The sequence below is a fragment of the Chiloscyllium punctatum genome, chromosome 8 (genome assembly GCF_047496795.1).
Source record: "Chiloscyllium punctatum isolate Juve2018m chromosome 8, sChiPun1.3, whole genome shotgun sequence".
Lineage (NCBI taxonomy): Eukaryota > Metazoa > Chordata > Chondrichthyes > Orectolobiformes > Hemiscylliidae > Chiloscyllium > Chiloscyllium punctatum.
This window is the reverse complement of record NC_092746.1, coordinates 54,197,086-54,217,155: the sequence shown is the minus strand read 5'-3', so window position 1 is coordinate 54,217,155 and position 20,070 is coordinate 54,197,086. Positions and strand designations below refer to the sequence as shown.

At 40.9% G+C, this 20,070-nt stretch overlaps 1 protein-coding gene across 5 annotated transcripts in view; it reads left to right on the top strand.

Annotated features, from left to right (window-relative positions):
- LOC140480570 (tyrosine-protein phosphatase non-receptor type 3-like) overlaps positions 1 to 20,070 on the top strand; it is a 220,608-nt gene that overhangs the window by 54,573 nt on the left and 145,965 nt on the right. For 2 of the 5 annotated variants that reach the window (XM_072575574.1, XM_072575576.1), the window contains exons 2-4: positions 3,792 to 3,946; positions 19,656 to 19,763; positions 19,874 to 19,916. In XM_072575574.1, coding sequence (XP_072431675.1) covers positions 3,809 to 3,946; positions 19,656 to 19,763; positions 19,874 to 19,916 — 289 coding nt within the window. In that variant the 5' untranslated portion in view covers positions 3,792 to 3,808. Of the gene's footprint in view, positions 1 to 3,791; positions 3,947 to 19,655; positions 19,764 to 19,873; positions 19,917 to 20,070 lie in introns of those variants that run through there. The other 3 variants (XM_072575577.1, XM_072575578.1, XM_072575579.1) reach the window with 3 other exon arrangements.

The following is a 20,070-nucleotide window of genomic DNA, read 5'->3' as shown; positions in this document are numbered from 1 at the left end:
GATTTCACCATCTGCCATGACAGATTCAAACCCACTACTCGAGAATATTAGCTGAGTTTCTGGATTAATAGTCTAGTGACCACTCGGCCATTGTCTCCCTTGATATACTGTAGGGTCATGACTAACAGAGTTGTATTGATGACCGAATGGATGATTTAAAAATCTTTTTAAAGTTGTTATTCCTTCTGGACATCATTAGTAAGGTCAGCAATGATCTTTGAGCTGAGTGGCTTAGTAGGCCACTTCAGAAGGCAATTAAAAATTATTTTATTTCATCACAGGACATGGGTATCACTATCAAGGCCAGTATTTGTTGTATACCCCTAATTGCCCTTGAAAATCTCCTTGAGAAGGTGGAATGAGCAGCCTTTCCAAACTGTTGCATTTCAATTACAATGGTGTAAGGAAGGTAGTTTTAAGATTTCTACCCAGTGACCATGAGGAATGCAGATGCAATTCTAAGACCGAATGTTGTAGCTTGGAGGGGAAATTTGCAGGTGTTCATTGTTCCTCTGCATCTGTTGTCCTGTCCTTTTTTTTAGGTGTTCACAGTGTAGAATTTAGAAGGTGAAGTTAGAGGAACCTGGATGAGTTGCTGCAGTGCATGATACACACATCTGTTACTATGTGTCAGAGGCAGAAGGTGTAAATGGTTGAGGTCATGCTTGGCATGCCAAGCAAGCAGACTTTTGGCCTGGATAGTGTTGGGCTTCTAGATTATTGATGGAACTGCTTTCATCTAAGCAAACAGGCAGCATTTTATCATTCTAACTTGTGCGTTGTTGCTTGCTGCTAAATTTCTAGTCGCTGACCTGCTCTTCTGGCCAGTATTTGGGCGGTCGAGTTAAGTCTACAGTCAGTGGTACCCCCAACGATGTTGATATTGGGAGATTGAGTGATGGTAAGCCATTGAATGTCAAGCTCTTATTGGAGATTATCATTGCCTGGTACTTGTGTGGAGCGAATGTTCCTTGCCACTTGTCAGCCAAAGTATGCATATTGTGTAGGTCATTGTGCATTTGAATATGGACTGCTTCAGTATCTGAAGCATTACAAATGATGCTGAATATTTTGCAATCCTCAGCAAATGTCTCCACTTTGACCTTATGATGGAGGGAAGATTGTTAATGAAGCAGCTGATGATAGTTGGGCTTAGGATACCACGCTGAGCTACCCTGCAGAGATGTCCTGGAGCTGAAATGACTGACCTCCAGCAACCACGACCATCATCTTTTGTGCGAGATATGAGTCCACCCAGTGGAGAGTTTCCCACAATTCTCATTGACTCCAATTTGCCATGGCTTCTTAATGTCACCTAGTCAAATGCTGCCGTGAGGTCAAGGGCTATCACTCTCACTTCACCTCTGGAATACAGCTCTTTTATTCATGGTTAAACCAAAGCTGTATTGAGGTTAGGAGCTGAGTGGTTCTGGCAGAATCCAAACTGCACATTGGTGAGAAAGGTATTGCTGAGTAACTGCTGTTTGATGGCACCATTCAAATGGGACAATAATTGGCCAGATACGATTTGTAATGCTTTTTGTGGACAGAGCGTACCTGGCTGGCATTCTGTATTGCCATTTGAATACTAGTGTTCTAGTTCAGCTACATAGCTGTGGATCTGGAGTCACATGTTGTTGAAATGGTGGATATCTTTCCCTAGTTTGTGAATCAGATAACTATTTACATCAATAAGGATGGCGGATATCCTTCCCTAGTTCAGATAAGTATTCACAATAATAAAAATTTGATAGTTGTAATGACTAGATGAAGCGTTCAACATCAGACTTTTATTAATCTGAATTTAAATTTCACCAGTTCCCATGGTGAGAATTGTATTTGTGTCCCTGAAGTATTTGCCTATGCCCCTGGATTATCAGCCTAATGAAATTTACCATTATTGCACCATATCCCTAAATGATGCCTATGTGCCTTGATTCAATGATTCTTCTTCCCTCTGTTGGAAATTTTGGAAAGCATTAAGACTGATAAGTCTCCAGGGTCAGACCAGATTTATCTGGTCTGCGAGAAAGGAGGTTGCTAAGCTGCTGGTGAAGACCTTTGCCTCCTCACTTTCCACGGAAGTCGTACCGGAGGATTGGAAGGAGGCAAATGTTGTTCCTCTTTTCAAGAAGGGTAATAGGGAAATCTCTGGCAATAACAGACCAGTCAGTCTTACGTCTATCGTCAGCAAAGTTTTGGAAAGAATTCTGAGGGATAGGATTTATGACTATTTGGCAAAACATAGCATGATTAAAGACAGTCAGCATGACTTTGTGAGGGGCAGGTCATGCCTCACAAATCTTATTGAGTTCTTTGAGGAGGTGACAAGACAGGTCGAACAGTGGATGTGGTGTATATGGATTTCAGCAAGGCATTTGATAAGGTTCCCCACAGTAGGCTCATTCATAAAATCAGGAAGTATGGGATATAAGGAGATTTGGCTATCTGGATTCAGAATTGGTTGGCTGACAGAAGGCAGTGGTTGTAGATGAAAAATATTCTGCCTGGAGGTCACTGGTGAGTGGTGTTCCACAGGGACTTGGGCTTCTGCTCTTTGTAGTTTTTATAAATGACCTGGATGGGGAGGTTGAGGGGTGGGTTAGAAAATTTGCAGATGACACAAAGGTTGATGCTGCCGTCGATAGTATTGAGGGCTGTTGCAGGCTGCAGCATGACATTCACTGGATGTGGAGCTGGGATGAGAAATGGCAGATGGATTTCAACCTGGATAAGTGCGAAGTGATGCATTTTGGAAGGTCGAATTCAAGTGCTGAACATAGGGTTAAAGACAGGATTCTTGGCAGTGTGGAGGAGCAGAGGGATCTGCGTATGCAAGTACATAGATCCCTCAAAGTTGCCACCCAAGTGGATAGGGTTGTTAAGAAAGCATATGGTGTTTTGGCTTTCATTAACAGGGGGATTGAGTTTGAGATGCAAGGTTTTGCTCCAGTTCTGGTCGTCCTACTACAGGAAAGATACAGAGGCTTTGGAGAGGGGGCAAAGAAGATTTACCAGGATGCTGCCTGGACTGGAGAGCTTGCCTTATGGAGAGAGGTTGACTAAGCTTGGACCTTTCTCTCTGGAGGAAGGAGGAGATTGAGGTATACAAGATAATGAGAGGAATAGATAGAGTCAATAGCCAGAGACCTTTCCCCAGGGCAGAATTGACTCGTACAAGGGGTCATAGTTGTAAGATATTAGGAGAAAGGTATAGAGGAGACGTCGGAGGTAGGTTCTTTACACAGAGTTGTGAATGCATTGTCAGCAGTGGTGGTGGAAGCAGAGTCATTAGGGACATTTAAATGACTGCTGGACATGCACATGGATACCAGTGAGTTTGAGAGGTGCATAGGTTAAGTTACTATATTTTACATTAGGATTAAACCTCAGCACAACATCATCGGCCAAAGGACCTGTTCTATGGGCTGTACTGTTCTATGTTCTAAACCATTCCACCCTCATCCAATCCCCAACCCCACTTTACCTGAAAACTACATTGTTGACTTGACCTAACGCAGTATCTCAAATTGATGTGTGTTTCAATTATCATAATTTGAATTGGCTGTGCTATAATTATTAAGTACTTTAAGAGATTAGGAAGAATCTCATTAACGATTCAGGGTTTATTTATATGTTCAGTGAGATAGTACTTACTGATTATAAAGCTTTAGATTTCTGAGATCTATTCAGTACAAATGAAATTACGATCTAAAGGAAGTTAATCCAGCGTTGATAACTGGATAAGAATTTTTCAGCTGCTTAGCTTTCATCTTAATATTTTTACTTAGGTGTTAGGAAGAGAGTGATGACATCACGATTTCGTGTGCTGGGTGGGAGAACAAACCACACACGTGCCTTTGAAGTACCAAGAGATAAACATCGGTCAGAGATCATCTGTAATGTCCAGTTCCTTGATGGCAATTTGCAGAGCTTCAAAGTTAATGTGAGTTGATATGCTTCATGTTTGTAATTGCTAAGTCTATTGGCTTATTCTTGTAATATTGTAACAGAATGAAAAGTCAATGCTTTATGTTGACTAAGCCATGTTAGATTTGTGACTTGCAGAGAATGACAAGCAAGTCTTTGACATGGTTTGTTTACAATGGTGTGCAAATTTAACATGTGTATTGTACATGAGTGTTCCTATTCTACTGTGAATTTGGAACATTGTCATCCCAATTCATATACGTTGTAGAAAATGTTCAGTACGAATATCATAATGTGCAGCCAGCAAACTGGATTCAACTTCAGTCTTAGTACTTTAACCAGTGCTGCTCTTTACCAAAGGATGTTATTGTCTAGGACTGGTGTTATCTTACTTTCACTTCAGTTTACATACTTGGTAATGGCACAATGTCACAGCATCCAATATGTTGTGCACTATTGCTATTGTCATATGCTCAACCACTTCCTGAATTTGTATCTCCGGTGAGTAAACACACTTTAGACTTGTCTTTCTGTGGATGAAACAATGAAGCTGTGAATTATTTTTAGTCATCCTGGAATGATGCACATATAGGACAGGAGGAACCTGAACCCAGACCTTGTAAAAAGGTAGGGACATTATTATGAGGACCAGTGATAAAGTTGTTTTATACTTGCAATTACTTTGATTTGTGGTAATGAGAACCTATGAATAGAATGTAACTGAACAGAACGTCTTAATGCATCTTGTATAATAAAGTTAGAGGATGTGAGCAGCCATAATTGTGCAACATTATTCTGTTTTCAAAGATGGTTAAATCCCAGAAGTTGAGATCAGCTCATTACTAAACTCGTACCCATATTTGCCACATTGAGTTGATATGTACTAAAGTGCAATTGGTGTGTATGTATTGAAATACCATGTTCCAGAACTGTATTAATTGCACCAGCTGGTGAGAACAGAAGATTGTAGTAAAGTGGTCATGTCAAGGATTTCTGTGGCACACTGATAGGGTTCTCACCTGAAAGCCCAAGTTCAAGTCCTACTTGCTCCAGGGGTGTGCCACAATATCTTTGAACAAGCTGATTAGAAAATATCTAATGGTAATGTCAAGGGCTCCTATGTCACACCTAATAGTGCCTCTACCCCAGGGCCAGAGAGCCTGGATTCAAGTTTCACCTGCTCCAGTTGATCTGCACAGTTAATTTAAAGTACCCTGTAAGTTCTTCAATGTTGTAGAATTCTCTGATTTGTCAGCAAACTGGTCAACCACAGACTGGGTACCTTTTAAGGGATCTTGTGGGGCAGTGGTAGTGTCCCTTTTTCTGAGCCAGGAAGCCCAGGTTCAAATTATGCCTGTTCCAAAGTTGTGCAGTAACATTTCTGAATAGGTTGATTAGAAAATGTCTGATGGTAACGTTATTTAATTAATAATCTATAGGCTAAAACTCCAGGGTTTACAGGTTCATTTCCAACCATCACCATTTGTGGCATTTAAATTCAATTAATGAGAAAAATAATCTAGAATTGAAATTTAGTGACAATATTAGTGTCCATGGAGCTATCATCAATTGTCATTAAAATGCAGTGGCTCCATTACTTTTTATGGAGGGTTGACTCAAAAGGTATGGGTAACCAACGTGGGTCTTACCAGTGACAGCTCTATTCTATAAATTTAGAAAATGTACCACAAAATCGGCTCTAGCAAAGTGTTATGGTGCTCTGTTCATGCCGCTCATGATATGTCAGAACATCAGAGCCATAATAACTAGTGCCAACAACTAAAAGTGCTGCTGCTGGTTGCAGTATATGAGATAGAGAACATAAGAACAAGAGAAGGCCATTCAGTCTTTACCTCGATTTGGTTAAATGGTAGATGATGATCTGCTTTTCAAATAGCTGCTTCACTTTGGTTCCATAAATAGTACCCTTGCTGAACACACACATATTACTCATCCTTGAAGTTTTTAATTGATTAGCATGACAAATTCTTGCAAAGTACAGAATATTCATATTAATGTGAAGAAATTCCTCTTAAAATCATTCCTGAACAAAATAAAAACTAAAATGCCAGAAACACTCATTGGATGAAGATCGCATTTATGCAAAGAGAGAGGAAAATCGCGTTAATATTTCAGGTCAGTGACCTTCTAGCAAAACATCCGAATGGCTTTATTTCACTTGGGTTTGGATGCTGGAGTTCCAAGAGGAACAGTACCTGGATTTTTTTCAGCCATTTTTAATGAAAGCTTCCCTTTCAGTATCTATTAAAGAGTCTTGGCATGTGGCCATTTAAATCCAGCCCAATTTTCACAAGGAGTTTCCAATAAGGAAGTATTCCAGGGTATGTTTGGGTGGGAGGCTGGATGATGAAAAACTGAGACACCTGCAGGCCTTTTATTTCCACAGAAATGAGTGCTTAATGTCTTCCCACACAGTAGATTCCACTTAAGTCCAAAAAGCCCAGAGGAAGAAATGAGGACATCCAAGTATGTTTATTCATTTTGGTGACATTTAACTAGCGGAATTGCTTTGCCTGATTTATCAGAGCAGCTTTCAGCTGGGACTGTGCATCCCATTAGAACTTTAGATTCTGACTTACAAGGAGTTTACATATCTCTGGCACAGCTTGAGCCATACCAGCCCAGAATGAAATACATGACCTTTCTAGTTTGTAGTTATTTGAATCAACATGTTAGAGGTAAGAACATTACCACTGTGCCACAAGAGCCTCTCCCTTCCAATTTGCATTATTGAACAAATAGGTTGATTGATCATTGGTGACCTGCAGTGGAGCATTGATAATCTAATATATCACCCAGTATGCTGCAGAAGTTTAATTAATTGATCATTTGACAGGCTGCCTTAACTGAACCAGTCTCCTTATACTGTAGCTGTTTGATGCAACCTAATCCCACTTGCCAGCCCATGGTACATAGCCCAGGCAGTTACATCCCTCCAAGCGCATGTCCAAGTAATTTTAAATGTAGTGAGGGTTTCTGCCTATGCCAGCCTTTCATAGGCAATGAGTTCCAGCCTCTTGATGAGAGTTTTCTCAACAACTGTACACTAACTGCTGTGCAAAATACTTGAAATATTTGTCCATTTGGTATTGAGCTCTTTCTGCTAAAGGAAATAGGTTCTTGCTGTCCATTCTATACAGGATTCTCATAATTTTAAAAATCACACAACACCAGGTTATAGTCCAACAGGTTTAATTGGAAGCACACTAGCTTTCGGAGCGACGGTCCTTCATCAGGTGGTAGTGGAGGGCTCGATCGTAACATAGAATTTATAGCAAAAATTTACAGTGTGATGTAACTGAAATTATACATTGAGAAATTGATTGTCTGTTAAGCCTTTCATCTGTTAGAATACAGTGATAGTTTCACTTCTTTCAGGTGTAAATCACAAAACCTTTTTTTAAAAAGTTCCATTCTCGGGTTAGCTGTTAACAATGGTGATAGCTAGACAATATGTTGAAGATGTTGGCCCCCTGTGTTCTCTGTCTATGCCATGATGTTTAGATTGATTCTAATCTAAAAAGTGAGATAACAGAGTTTTACATAAATTAATGCAGTTTTTGAGCAAAGTACAATGTAACTCTGCAAGTACAAATTCACCCTACAAAATATACGTGTGCATGTGGGTCTTTGTCTGTCTGTCTGGGGTGGGGGTTGTGAGTGTGAGAAAGTGTGTATGTAGTGAATACAGAGTGTCTTAAGTCTGTGAGGGGGTGCATGTGTGAGTGTGGGAGTATGTGTATCTATAAGGGTGTGTGTGTGTGTGTGTGTGTATGTGTATGTAGGAGTATCTGTATGTGTGTGTAGTGCAATGGTGATCACCTGTAATGTGACATGAGCCCAAGGTCCTGGGTTGAGGCCCTCCCTATGGGTACCGAACTTAGCCATCAGCCTCTGCTCGGCCACTTTTCTCTGCTGTCTGTCCCGAAGTCCACCTTGGAGGATGGTCACCCAAAGGTCCAAGGCTGAATGTCCTGGACCACTGAAGTGTTCCCCAACTGGGAGGGAACCGTCCTCTCTGTTGATTGTTGTGCGGTGCCCATTCATCCGTTGTCGTAGCCTTTGCTCGGTTTCCCAAATGTACCATGCCTCCGGGATGACTTTTTAGATTAGAATCAATCTAAACATCATGGCATAGACAGAGAACACGGGGGCCAACATCTTCAACATATTGTCTAGCTATCACCATTGTTAACAGCTAACCCGAGAATGCAACTTTAAAAAAAGGTTTTGTAATTTACACATGAAAGAAGTGAAACTATCACCGTATTCTAACAGATGAAAGGCTTAACAATCAACTTTTCAATGTATAATTTCAGTTACATCACACTGTAAACTTTTGCTATAAATTCTGTTACGATTGAGCCCTCCACAATCACCTGATGAAGGAGTGTCGCTCCGAAAGCTAGTGTGCTTCCAATTAAACCTGTTGGACTATAACCTGGTGTTGTGATTTTTAACTTTGTACACCCCAGTCCAACACTGGTATCTCCAAATCATTACTCATAATTTTATACATCTTCATTAATCCCCTCAACTTGTTCTGATTCAACAAAATTTATTCAATCTTTCCTCATACCTATGTTTAAAAAAAACCCTTCTTTATAACACCTTGATAAATCTCCTCTATATCCATATATTGTATTCACATCCTTTGCACAATGTGGTGACCAAAACACTAGTTTTTGTCAGACTAGTGTTTTATATGGTTCTAGTATAGCCTAATCCAAAAGCAAAAATCTTCAGAGCTGGAAATCTGAAATTAAAATAAGCACAGTTAAGTTTTCAAGTCTTTAACTTTTCATTGGCTCTCCTATTAAGGAAAAGAATCCAAAATGTTTCCTTAACTCTAAACCTCACTGTATTATTGTTCTCTTGCCTTATTTTTCCCTCCTTAATGCATTGATTGTCACCTTCTTTGGGTTGAAGTAACATTTGAAAATATATTACTGAGAAAAGTAACATTTTGTCAAAGATTTTCTTTTCACTCATAAGAACAATTTGCAAGAAATGCTAAAATAAAGGAAAAGGAACATTTATACTATACAAGATTAGATTAGATTCCCTAAAGTATGGAAACAGTCCCTTTGGCCCAACAAGTTCACACCGACCCGCCGAAGAGTACCCACCCAGACCCAGTTCCCTACACAAGATTTACCCTTGACTAAGCCACCTAACACTATGGGCAATTAAGCATGGCCAATTCACCTGACCTGCACATCTTTGGACTGTGGGACAAAACCAGAGCACCCGGAGGAAATCCACACAGACACAGGGAGAATGTGCAAACTCCACACAGACAGTCGCCTGAAGTGGGAATCAAACCCGGGTCCCTGGTGCTGTGAGACAGCAGTGCTAACAACTGAGCCATTGTGCCGCCCCTATATGAGAGGACCGTATTGATTGGGAAAATTGAGTCTAGATGCATAGCTCTGGAGAATGCATGGGTTAATGAATGCTGACACTTAACTGTCAAACTCAATTTAAATTTTAAACAAGGCAGGTTGACATTGAAAATGTTAACCTAAAAATGAACCAGAGATTGGCTGTCACTTATTTTATTGAGTTGAAACAGTTGGTAAGCCCAATCTTGCAGCACGTAGAACTAAAGGAATCTCAACCCATATCTTAACCAGTGAAGATAGATTTGCAGTCGACAGTAATAAAGAAACTCTAGCTAGTTTCTCAACTAAGGCATGAATTAGAGAGAGCTTGTTTGACAACTCCATTTCAAAGGTGAATTCAAGCACAGAATGGAACCCATTAATACGTAAGGAAATTCTTAACTACTGCTGTAGATTTAAACAAAACAAACATATTGGAAATATGCAAGGTGTGGGAGGTTTTGCCATTCCATTGAAAGCATGCTTCTCATGTAATGTAATAAAGAGGTTTTGAAAGCTGAACTTAACTGAGATCATATGGAAACATCACCCATTTATGCATACATAGTGTTTTTAAAATGAGACTATGGGAGTTGGTGAATTCAAAATTTCAATGAATACCACTTCACAAAATGCTGGCAGGTCTGGATCAGCATGATATGATGCTGTAATATTCTTGAGTGGCATTTTGCTAAATAGTCTACAGTGTCGTATGTGCACACGGCCACTGCATTGTTATCAATGTGCACATTTTGTGCACATGTGGTCTTTGTAAATGTGAAAAAATCTTTTGCCATGTATATAGAAAATCTGCTTATAACTGATTGCAGCAATTCATCCAAACCTTTTGCCAGTGAGTGTTGTGCAGAACCTCTTACAGATAAGGTAGTAATAAATGGATATCACTGTATGTCTTGGAAATTCTGTACGTATGTGGATGCAGTGAACCCTATCATATATACCACCTGGTAGTTTGCTCTTGCACAAGACCAGCAAGAACATTAAGTCACTAATGAACAGTGTCCATTTTGTGGATCTAGTCATACTAGTTGAGAATGACTATTCTGGTTCCTTTGTCAGGTTTACTCAGATGTATGTCCAAGTTGGCCTTAAGTCTTCTTAATGCTGCCAGGCATTAATGTTGCACGAAAACTGAGCCTAATAGTTTATACTCCCACAGTACATTTGCACTACATCAGGCAGATACTGGATTAGTGGTGCTGGAGGAGCACAGCAGTTCAGGCAGCATCCAACGAGCAGCGAAATCGACGTTTCGGGCAAAAGCCCTTCATGCGTCGATTTCGCTGCTTGTTGGATGCTGCCTGAACTGCTGTGCTTTTCCAGCACCACTAATCCAGTATTTGGTTTTCAGCATCTGCAGTCATTGTTTTTACCTTACATCAGGCAGATGCATTTCATGAATCCATTGTCTTCGGTGGCCACTGGCTTCTGGTTGGATACTGAGCAGTAGATCATTTCAAAATTAACAGTACCTCTTCCCATTTGTTGTGTCACAGAAATTACACTCCTTGTTTTGAGAGAGACCACAGAGGTTTACTACCTGTTTATTGATGACTCTAATTGCATTGCCAAAACACTTCCACCAAAATTATATCCATTGAACCTGTCACTCAGTATGATCAGAGAGCTTTGCATGAAAACAAGCTTTAAGAAAAGTTTACTGAGCTTGTACATGAGTGACAACCTGCTGGTAAAGTTCATGCTCCTGACTCACTGTGTCTACGTATGGATGAGCTGCCAAGATGTATAAAAGTCATATCCTTTTACACTCTGTCTTATCTATGACTTGTTCCACAAACGTTTGATACTGTAACCTAATTTCCAAAGTACCACTCAAACAATGCATAGACATTTACACTGCAACATTATGTCATACTGATCAAAATTAGCAGGTATGATGTGGTGGACATCACAGAGATGTGGCTGCAAGGGGATCAGGATTGGGAGCTGAATATTCAAGGGTATACATCCTATTAAAAAGAAAGGCAGGTGGCAGGTAGGGTGGGGTTGTCTTATTAGTAAGAAATGAAATTAAATTGATAATAATAAATGAAGTATGGTCAGATGGTGTAGAATCTGTGTGGGTAGAATTGAGGAACCGCAAAGGTGAAAAAACCATAGTTGGAGTTATGTACAGGCCTCCAAACGGTGGTCAGGAGCTGGGGCATAAGATACACCAGGAGTTAAAAAAGATGTGTAGGAAAGGCAAAGTTACAGTGATCATGGGGGATTTCAGTATTAAGGTGGACTGGGAAAATCAGGTTGGTAGGAGATTGCAAGAAAAGGAATTTTTGGAATGTCTACAAGATGGTGTTTTGGAGCAGCCTGTGGTGGAGCCTACTAGGAAACAGGCAGTATTGGATTTATTGTTGTGTAATGAGGCAGATTTGATCAGGGAGCTTAAGGTGAAGGAGCTCTTACGAGGAAGTGATCAAAATATGATGGCATTTACTCTGCAATTTGAGAGGGCGAAGATAGAATCAGGGGTAACAGTATTACAGCTAAATAAAGGCAACTGCAGAGAAAAGAGAGAGGAGCTAAGTAGACCTGCCTGGGAGAGGGGGCGAGCAGGAAAGACAGTGAAGTAGCAATGACCGGAGTTTCTGGGAGTAATTCAAGAAACACAGCAAAGATTCATCCCACGGAAGATGAAACATGGTACAGGGAGGATGAAGCAACCATGGCTGTCGAGGGAAGTCAGAGATAGCATAAAAGCAAAAGAGAAAACATATAATGTGGCAAAGAGCAGTGGGAAACCAGAGGATTGGGAAGCTTACAAAGATCCACAGAGACAACAAAAAAAGAAATAAGGAGGGAGAGCTGGCCAGTAATATAAAAGAAGATTGTAAGGGTCTCTTTAGATATATAAAGGACAAAAGAGAGGCAAAAGTGGACATTGGGCTGCTGGAAAATGACACTGGACAAGGGAGTAGTGGAAAACAGGGCAGTGGCTAAGCAACTGAATAATTACTTTGCGTCAGTCTTCATGATGGAAGACATGAGTAATATTCCAAAGATTTAAGAGACTGAGGGGGGGGACAGAGCTGAGTATGATGGCCATCACAGAGGAGAAGGTGCTAGAATGGCCCGAAGGTGGATAAAGACCAGATAGACTACATCCCAGAGTTCTAAGGGAGATAGGTGAAGAGATGGTGGAGGCATTACCAGTGATCTGTCAGGAATTGCTAGAATCAGGGAGGGTCCCAGAGGACTGGAAAATCAATAACATGAGATCCCTGTTTAAAAAAGGAGTAAGGCAAAAGCTGGAAACTTACACACCAATTAGCCTAACCTTGGTCATGAGTAAGGTCCTGGAATCCATTGTGAAAGATAAGATTTCTGAATACTTGAAAGTGTTGATAAAATAGGACAAAGTAAGCATGGTTTCATCAAGGGAAGTTCATGTCTGACAAATCTGCTAGAATTCTTTGAGGAAATAATGAGCAGGTTAGATCAAGGACAGCCAATGGATTTTACCTACCTGGATTTCAAGATAGCCTTTGATATAGTGTTGCACAAAAGCCTACTGAGTAAGATAAGGGCCCAAGGTGTTAGAGGCAAGGTGCTGGCATGGATACAAGCCTGGCTGTTCAGCAGAAAGTGGGTTTAAAAGGGTCCTCCTCAGGGTGGCAGCTGGTGACAAGTAGTGTTCCTCAACTTGGAGGGTTGGAGGGTTCCTAGGTGGAAGATGAGGTTCTCTTCCTCCAGCCGTCGTGTTGCTATGGTTAATCCTTGTAGAGGGAGGAAGAGAGCTTCTTCAAGGAAGGCATCCTTGCAAGAGGATTCGCAGTAGGTTAAAATCTTCGAGGAGAAAGTGAGGACTGCAGATGCTGGAGATCAGAGCTGAAAATGTGTTGCTGGAAAAGCGCAGCAGGTCAGGCAGCATCCAAGGAGCAAGAGAATCGACGTTTCGGGCATGAGCCTTTCTTCAGGAATGAGGAAAGTATGTCCAGCAGGCTAAGATAAAAGGTAGGGAGGAGGGACTTGGGGGAAGGGCGTTGGAAATGTGATAGGTGGAAGGAGGTCAAGGTGAGGGTGATAGGCCGGAGTAGGGGTGGGGGCGGAGAGGTCAGGAAGAAGATTGCAGGTTAGGAAGCCGGTGCTGAGTTCGACTGACACAAGGTGGGGGGGGAGGGGAAATGAGGAAACTGGAGAAATCTGAGTTCATCCCTTGTGGTTGGAAGGTTCCTAGGTGGAAGATGAGGCGCTCTTCCTCCAGCCGTCGTGTTGCTATGGTCATCCTTGTAGAGGGAGGAAGAGAGCTCCTTCAAGTAAGGCATCCTTGCAAGAGGATTCTCTTCAAGGAAGAGAAGTGGCAGATGGAGTATAACATAGGAAAGTGTGAGGTCATGCACTTTGGTAGGAGGAATAGAGGCATGAGGTAAAAACAATGACTGCAGATGCTGGAACTGAAAATGTGTTGCTGGAAAAGCACAGCAGGTCAGGCAGCATCCATGGAGCAGGAGAATCGACGTTTCGGGCATGAGCCCTTCTACAGGAATGAGGAAAGTGTGCCAAGCAGGCTAAGATAAAAGGTAGGGAAGAGGGACCACTTAGCCTGCTGGACACACTTTCCTCATTCCTGAAGAAGGGCTCATGCCCGAAACGTCGATTCTCCTTCTCCTTGGATGCTGCCTGACCTGCGCTTTTCCAACAACACATTTTCAGCTCTGATCTCCAGCATCTGCAGTCCTCACTTTCTCCTGCAGATGCTGGAAACCTGATTCTGGATTAGTGGTGCTGGAAGAGCACAGCAGTTCAGGCAGCATCCAAGGAGCAGCGAAATCGACCTTTCGGGCAAAAGCCCTTCATCAGGAATGAAACCCTTTCCTGATGAAGGGCTTTTGCCCGAAACATCGATTTCGCTGCTCCTTGGACGCTGCCTGAACTGCTGTGCTCTTCCAGCACCACTAGTCCAGGAATAGAGGCATGGACTATTTTCTAAATGGGGAGAAAATTCAGAAGTCTGAAGGGCAAAGAGACGTGGGAGTTATAGTCCAGGATTCACTCCAGTTAAATTTTCAGGTTGAGTCAGTAGGTAGGAAGGCAAATGCAATGATGGCATTTATTTTGAGAGGACTCAGGGATGTACTTCTGAGGCTCTGTAAGGCCAGCTTTGGGCCCTATATCTCAGGAAGAATGTACTGACCCTGGAGCATGTTCAGAGGAGGTTCATGAGAATGGTCCCAGGAATGAAAAGCTTAACGTATGAGGAACATTTGAGGACGTTGGATTTAGACTTGATGGAGTTTAGAAGGATGAATGGGGAATCTAATTGGTACATACAGAATATTGAATGGCCTGGACAGAGTAGATGTTGGGAAGATGTTTCCATTGGTAGAAGAGGGCATAGCTTAAGCACCAAGAGAAGACCTATTAGAACAGAGCAAAGGAGAAACTTCATTAGCCACACCGTGGTGAAACTATGGAATTCACTGTCACAGAAGGCTGTGGAGGCCTAAGACTGCGCTAGGTAGGTTCTTGAGTATTAAGGGGATAAAGGGTTACGGGAAAATGGTGTTGAGAAACTTATCAGCCCTGATTGAATGGCAGTGCAGACTCGATGGGTTGAATGGCCTAATTTCTGCTCCGATGTTTTATGGTCTTACCTCCCACCATTGCATGAATCTGTATCGTTGAACTTATAGACTTGGCAACTTGCATAGTTGTTCAGTTTTAGTGACAATGTGGATGCTCAAATTGGAATCTCATTAACAAATTCATCTGCTAGGCCCAGCTCTTGTAAACGTATTTGTTGGGCACTGCAAGAATCATGTGTTCGATGGAATAACATGTAACTTTCTACACCTTACATATTTCCAATATGTAGTTGTAGCGGTGTCATTAACTGAAAATTTTAACAATTGCACACCTCAGGGTGAAAAGCAGGTGAATGATTTGCTCTTTCAGAAAGCTAGGACACAACAGGTCAAATGCTTCCTTGTGTGCAGTAACCATTCTGTAATTCTTGAAATTATTACGAGCGTTTTTGCTTTCATATCAGTATGAACATACTCAACTGTTTGATAAAAATCCAAATTCTCAAGGATAGTAGTTACATTTGTTATGACAAACTATAATTTATATTCCTGTTTCTTGCCAAAGCAGCTAACTAAAGAGCATATTAACCTTGCTGTGACCACTAATTTCACTAACTTTAGGTGTGGTGCTATTTGATGTTTCGAGTATAACAACCCAACTGCTGATACTAGCAGTTGACTTGTTTACATCATAGTTCTTAAACAGAAATCAAGTGTTCCCTCCCTCTGGGAGTTTTCAGGGCTGCAGTGAAATTTAAACATTAAGGCCTGGCAACTTGGCAGTAAGTATAATTTAAATTTTCTGAAAGTTAGCACTTTGTTTTTTCTTCTGATCCCTAATTGCCCCTTTCCCTATTCTCAGGCCATACTCATCATGCTGCAACATAATGCTGTGATGTTCTAATTTTTCACTCCCAATATCCATTACAGTTTTGTGGTTAGATTTGATTTATTGGCCATTACACCAATGATTTATGCATGTTTCTCTGATTCACTGCTATCAAGTCAGGCTGTGCAGCTCTGATTTGCTCTGTGACACTGGGTGTAACTTTACCAACAGGTATTCCAATAACTTGTGGCTGCTTTGCCTTGATTGTCCATTAGTGTTTCAATGAGCAATCCTTTCTGTTGGTCAAGACTTTGCCTCAGCAGCAGACACAATGGGCTCTCTTGATGTAAGGTCTTGCCTTACCTCCTTGTTTCTTTCCTCAAGCTTTTGATAGCACTTGATTCTTCAGTGGAAAACATTTACTTGTTAAGCAAGTGGGGCCTCATTATCTTCTTAAATTTGATAGAAACTGTCAGAATCCTCCTACTTTTGTGTTATCTTCACTAAGAGCAGAAGCAACTTTTTTTTGTACCTTTGCAGGCGGATCATATTCTGGTTTTCTCAAGTCGATTAAGGTTTGGCTTGAGGACAGAAGGTATTTATTTTAAAACTTTCTTTCAGCTTAGATCTTATCTGACATAACCAGCTGTGTCCCCTTACCCTGGTTGGCATAAAACCAAGATTCCATGATCCTGAGGATGGTCATCTGGCCTTCAGACATTTGGATGAGCAGCATAATAGCTGAATGGCTCTGGAAGATCATCAAGAAACCTGCTCATCTGCTTTCAGCTTCTGAATGACCTTCAGTTGTTATTTATAGAATAATAGTAAACTAGTTGCAGTTATCTACAGTGATTTGGGAAATAACAGATAAGGACAAGGATACATTTTATTCACTATTTTTCATATTCCCCAGAGTGGGAAACAGTGTGTCCTATTCTGGATATCAAGGCCTCAAGAAAGAAATGTTCATAATTATACTGCTTCACGTTATTCAGATGGTATACTCAGGAGACCATGACAAATTTCATAATTCCCTACTTCTGTATTGTTGTTGCTTAGTCAAATATAAATCAAATTTCCTGCATGTACTTCATTGGTGTAATGGCCAATAAATCAAATCTAACCACAAAACTGTAATGGATATTGGGAGTAAAAAGTTAGAAGGTCACAGCATTATGTTCCAGCATGGTGAGCATGGCCTGAGAATAGGGAAAGAGAAAAAGTGAGGAAGCAGTTTTAATAGTTTTTATACCTATTCTTTGTATACTCATCTGTGTTTGGGGAACAAACTATTTGAACAGAAAAGTCTAATCAGGGATATAGAATATAGTAATTTTGGGGAATGCTGCAATTTTCTAATTTATGGAGCAAGAAAATTGTGTTTTGCTATTGAATCCAATATATTGAACTGTGCTATTCAACCCCAATATAATGTTGGACTATGCCTGTTACACTGACTAGAGATAACGAAAATTCTTAGAATCCATTGAAAGTTGATGTCCATCAGTAACGATATTATCCTTCCCTTTTTCGAATTCACATTGTGATTTATAAATCCTGTTACTCATATATTTATTTCTGTGCTGCAATGCATTGTCTCACTATTTTTAGGCAAGATATATGAAGCTATAATTTTTTTCTTGACCACTCATTATTTCTTTGAAATCCAGGTAACAACATGTGGGAAGTGTTACAATCAAACAAATTGCCCGTAGGTCAGATGAGATAGATGAATTTAATTGCTAATCTTTAGTGAGTGCAAAAGATGAATTTAGAACTTAGTTAAGGAATTGTTTTAAACACCAAGAATGATCAATGCAAGGAATAAAGAGTAATTCCGTGGGGATTGAATGATCCATTTTTTTTGAATTGGTAAATTAAGATGAGCTGAATGTCCCACTTTATCTGTATTTATTTTGTGACCTCATGAGCTATAATAACTATTGAGTAACATTGAGTATAGGAGTTGAAACTTCATACTGGGCTTGTACAGGACATGAGTGAGGCCATGTTTGGAGTACAGATTTGATTTTTTTTTGTCACATATATTCTACAGTAAGAATACAACAAAACACAGTGAAAAGTTTTCATTTGTCACCACGAAGGTGCTATTTTGAATTATTTAAGAATAAGGGGAAAAAAAAGAAAGATATGAAGAGAGTCCATCAGTCTTGAGCCAGGCATCACTGTTAACTGTTCCGCCATCCCTCCATCACTTCACTGCCGACTACACCAGAACCCAAACAGCATTAAAGTCACCGATCCTCAGGCGCCATCTTTTGCAACTGGGCCAACCTTGCCAATGTTGCATCTGCCAATATAGCAGCCATTAATTCCAAGTCCTGTGCTTGCTCCGACAAGTAACTATGCGCTCACTCTCCTCCGCCCTGGGCCTACTCGAGTTCCGCGCACTGGACTCTCACCCTCGCCAATACCGTCCAAGCTCAGGACAAGGTAAATATTTTTCTTAAGATAAGAGACAGAAACAGAAAGACAAAGAAAAATAAAAGCAGTTGGAATGGACAAGCTCTGGCACAGACCATAAAACATAGGAGCAGAAAGTAGGCCATTCAGCCCTTTGAGTCTGCTCAGCCATGCAATCATGTCTGATATGTTTCTCAATCCATTCTCCCATAACCCTTGATTCTTGATCCCTATCTTAGCCTTAAATGTACTCAATGACCTGGCTACCACCGCCATCTGTAGCAATGAAGAAGTTTCTCTTTATCTCCGTTCTAAAAGGTCTTCACTTTACCCTAAGGCTGTGTCCTCTGGTACTAGTCTGTCGTACCAATGGAAACATCTTCCCAACATCTACTGTGTCCAGGCCATTCCGTATTCTGTATGGTTCATTTAGATCCGCCCTCGTCCTTCTAAACTCCAAAGAGTATAAACCCAGAGACCTCAAACATTCCTCATATGTTATGCTTTTCACTCCTGGGACCGTTCTCGTGAACCTCCTCTTAACACGGTGGCTCAGTGGTTAGTGCTGCTGCCTCACAGCACTAGGGTCCCAGGTTCGATTCTAGCCTCTGGCAACTGTCTGTGTGGAGTTTGCACATTCTCCCCCTGTCTGCGTGGGTTTCCTCCGGGTGCTCCGGTTTCACTCCACAGTCCAAAGATGTGCAGGTCAGGTGAATTGGCCATGCTAAGTTGCCCATAGTGTCAGGTGCATTAGTCAGAGGGCAATGGGTCTGGGTGGGTTACTCTTTGGAGGGTGGGTATGGACTGGTTGTGCCGAAGGGCCTGTTTCCACACAGAAGGGAATCGAATCTAATCTAATCTAATCTAACCTAATCTAATCTAAACTCCCAAGTGTCTTTGTACTTCAAACTTCTGAATTTTTTCCTTATTTAGAAAATTGTCCATGCCTCTATTCTTCCTACCAAAGTGCATGGCCTCACTTTCCTAGGTTGTACTCCATCTGCCACTTCTTTGCCCACTCTCCTAACTTGTCCAAATCCTTCTCCAGCCTCCCTGCTTCCTCAATGCTACCTGTCACTCCACCTATCTTTGTATTGTCTGCAAACTTAGTCAGAATGCCCTGAGTTCCTCCATCTAGATTGTTAATGTATAAAGTGAAAAGTTATCGTCCCAACATTGATCCTTGTGGAACACCACTTGTCAGTGGCTGCTATCCTGAGAATGACCCTTTTATCCTCACTTTTTGCTTTCTGCCAGACAGCCAAACTTCTATCCATGCTCACACCTTGCATCTGACGCCATGGCCTCTTATCATACTCAGTAGCCTCCTGTGTGACACCTTGTGAAAGGCCTTCTTGCAGTCCAGGTAGATAACATCCATTGATTCTCCTTGGTCTAACCTGCTTTTTACTTCCTCAAAGAATTCTAGTAGATTTGTCAGGCATTACTTCCCCTTGATGAAACCATGCTGACTTTTCCCTATTTTACTATACACTTTTACAGAAACAAGATGTCGGTCAAGTTCTGTTGGATATGGTCTATAAACACCTGGACTTGATTGAAAAGGAATACTTTGGTTTGCAATTTATAGATGACTCAATAGAGTGTCCTGTAAGTACATTTTATTTTTTAAAGTTCAAACATTATTTCTTCTATGCATGCCTTTTGATACTAACTTGAACGTAAAATCTAACCTGGATTTACTAATATTTCATGCACAGAGGTGGCTTGAACCTAGTAAACCTATCAGGAAACAGCTTAAAGGTAAGCCTACTGACTTACTTTAACTAAGTATTATTAACCTTCCAAAACTGTTCACGTTAATTATTTAGCCTTGATTTCAGTTTTAGTTTATTTCTTCAAAGGAAATCATGCAACTAACCTTTTATGCCTGGAATAAAAATGTATGGAAATATGG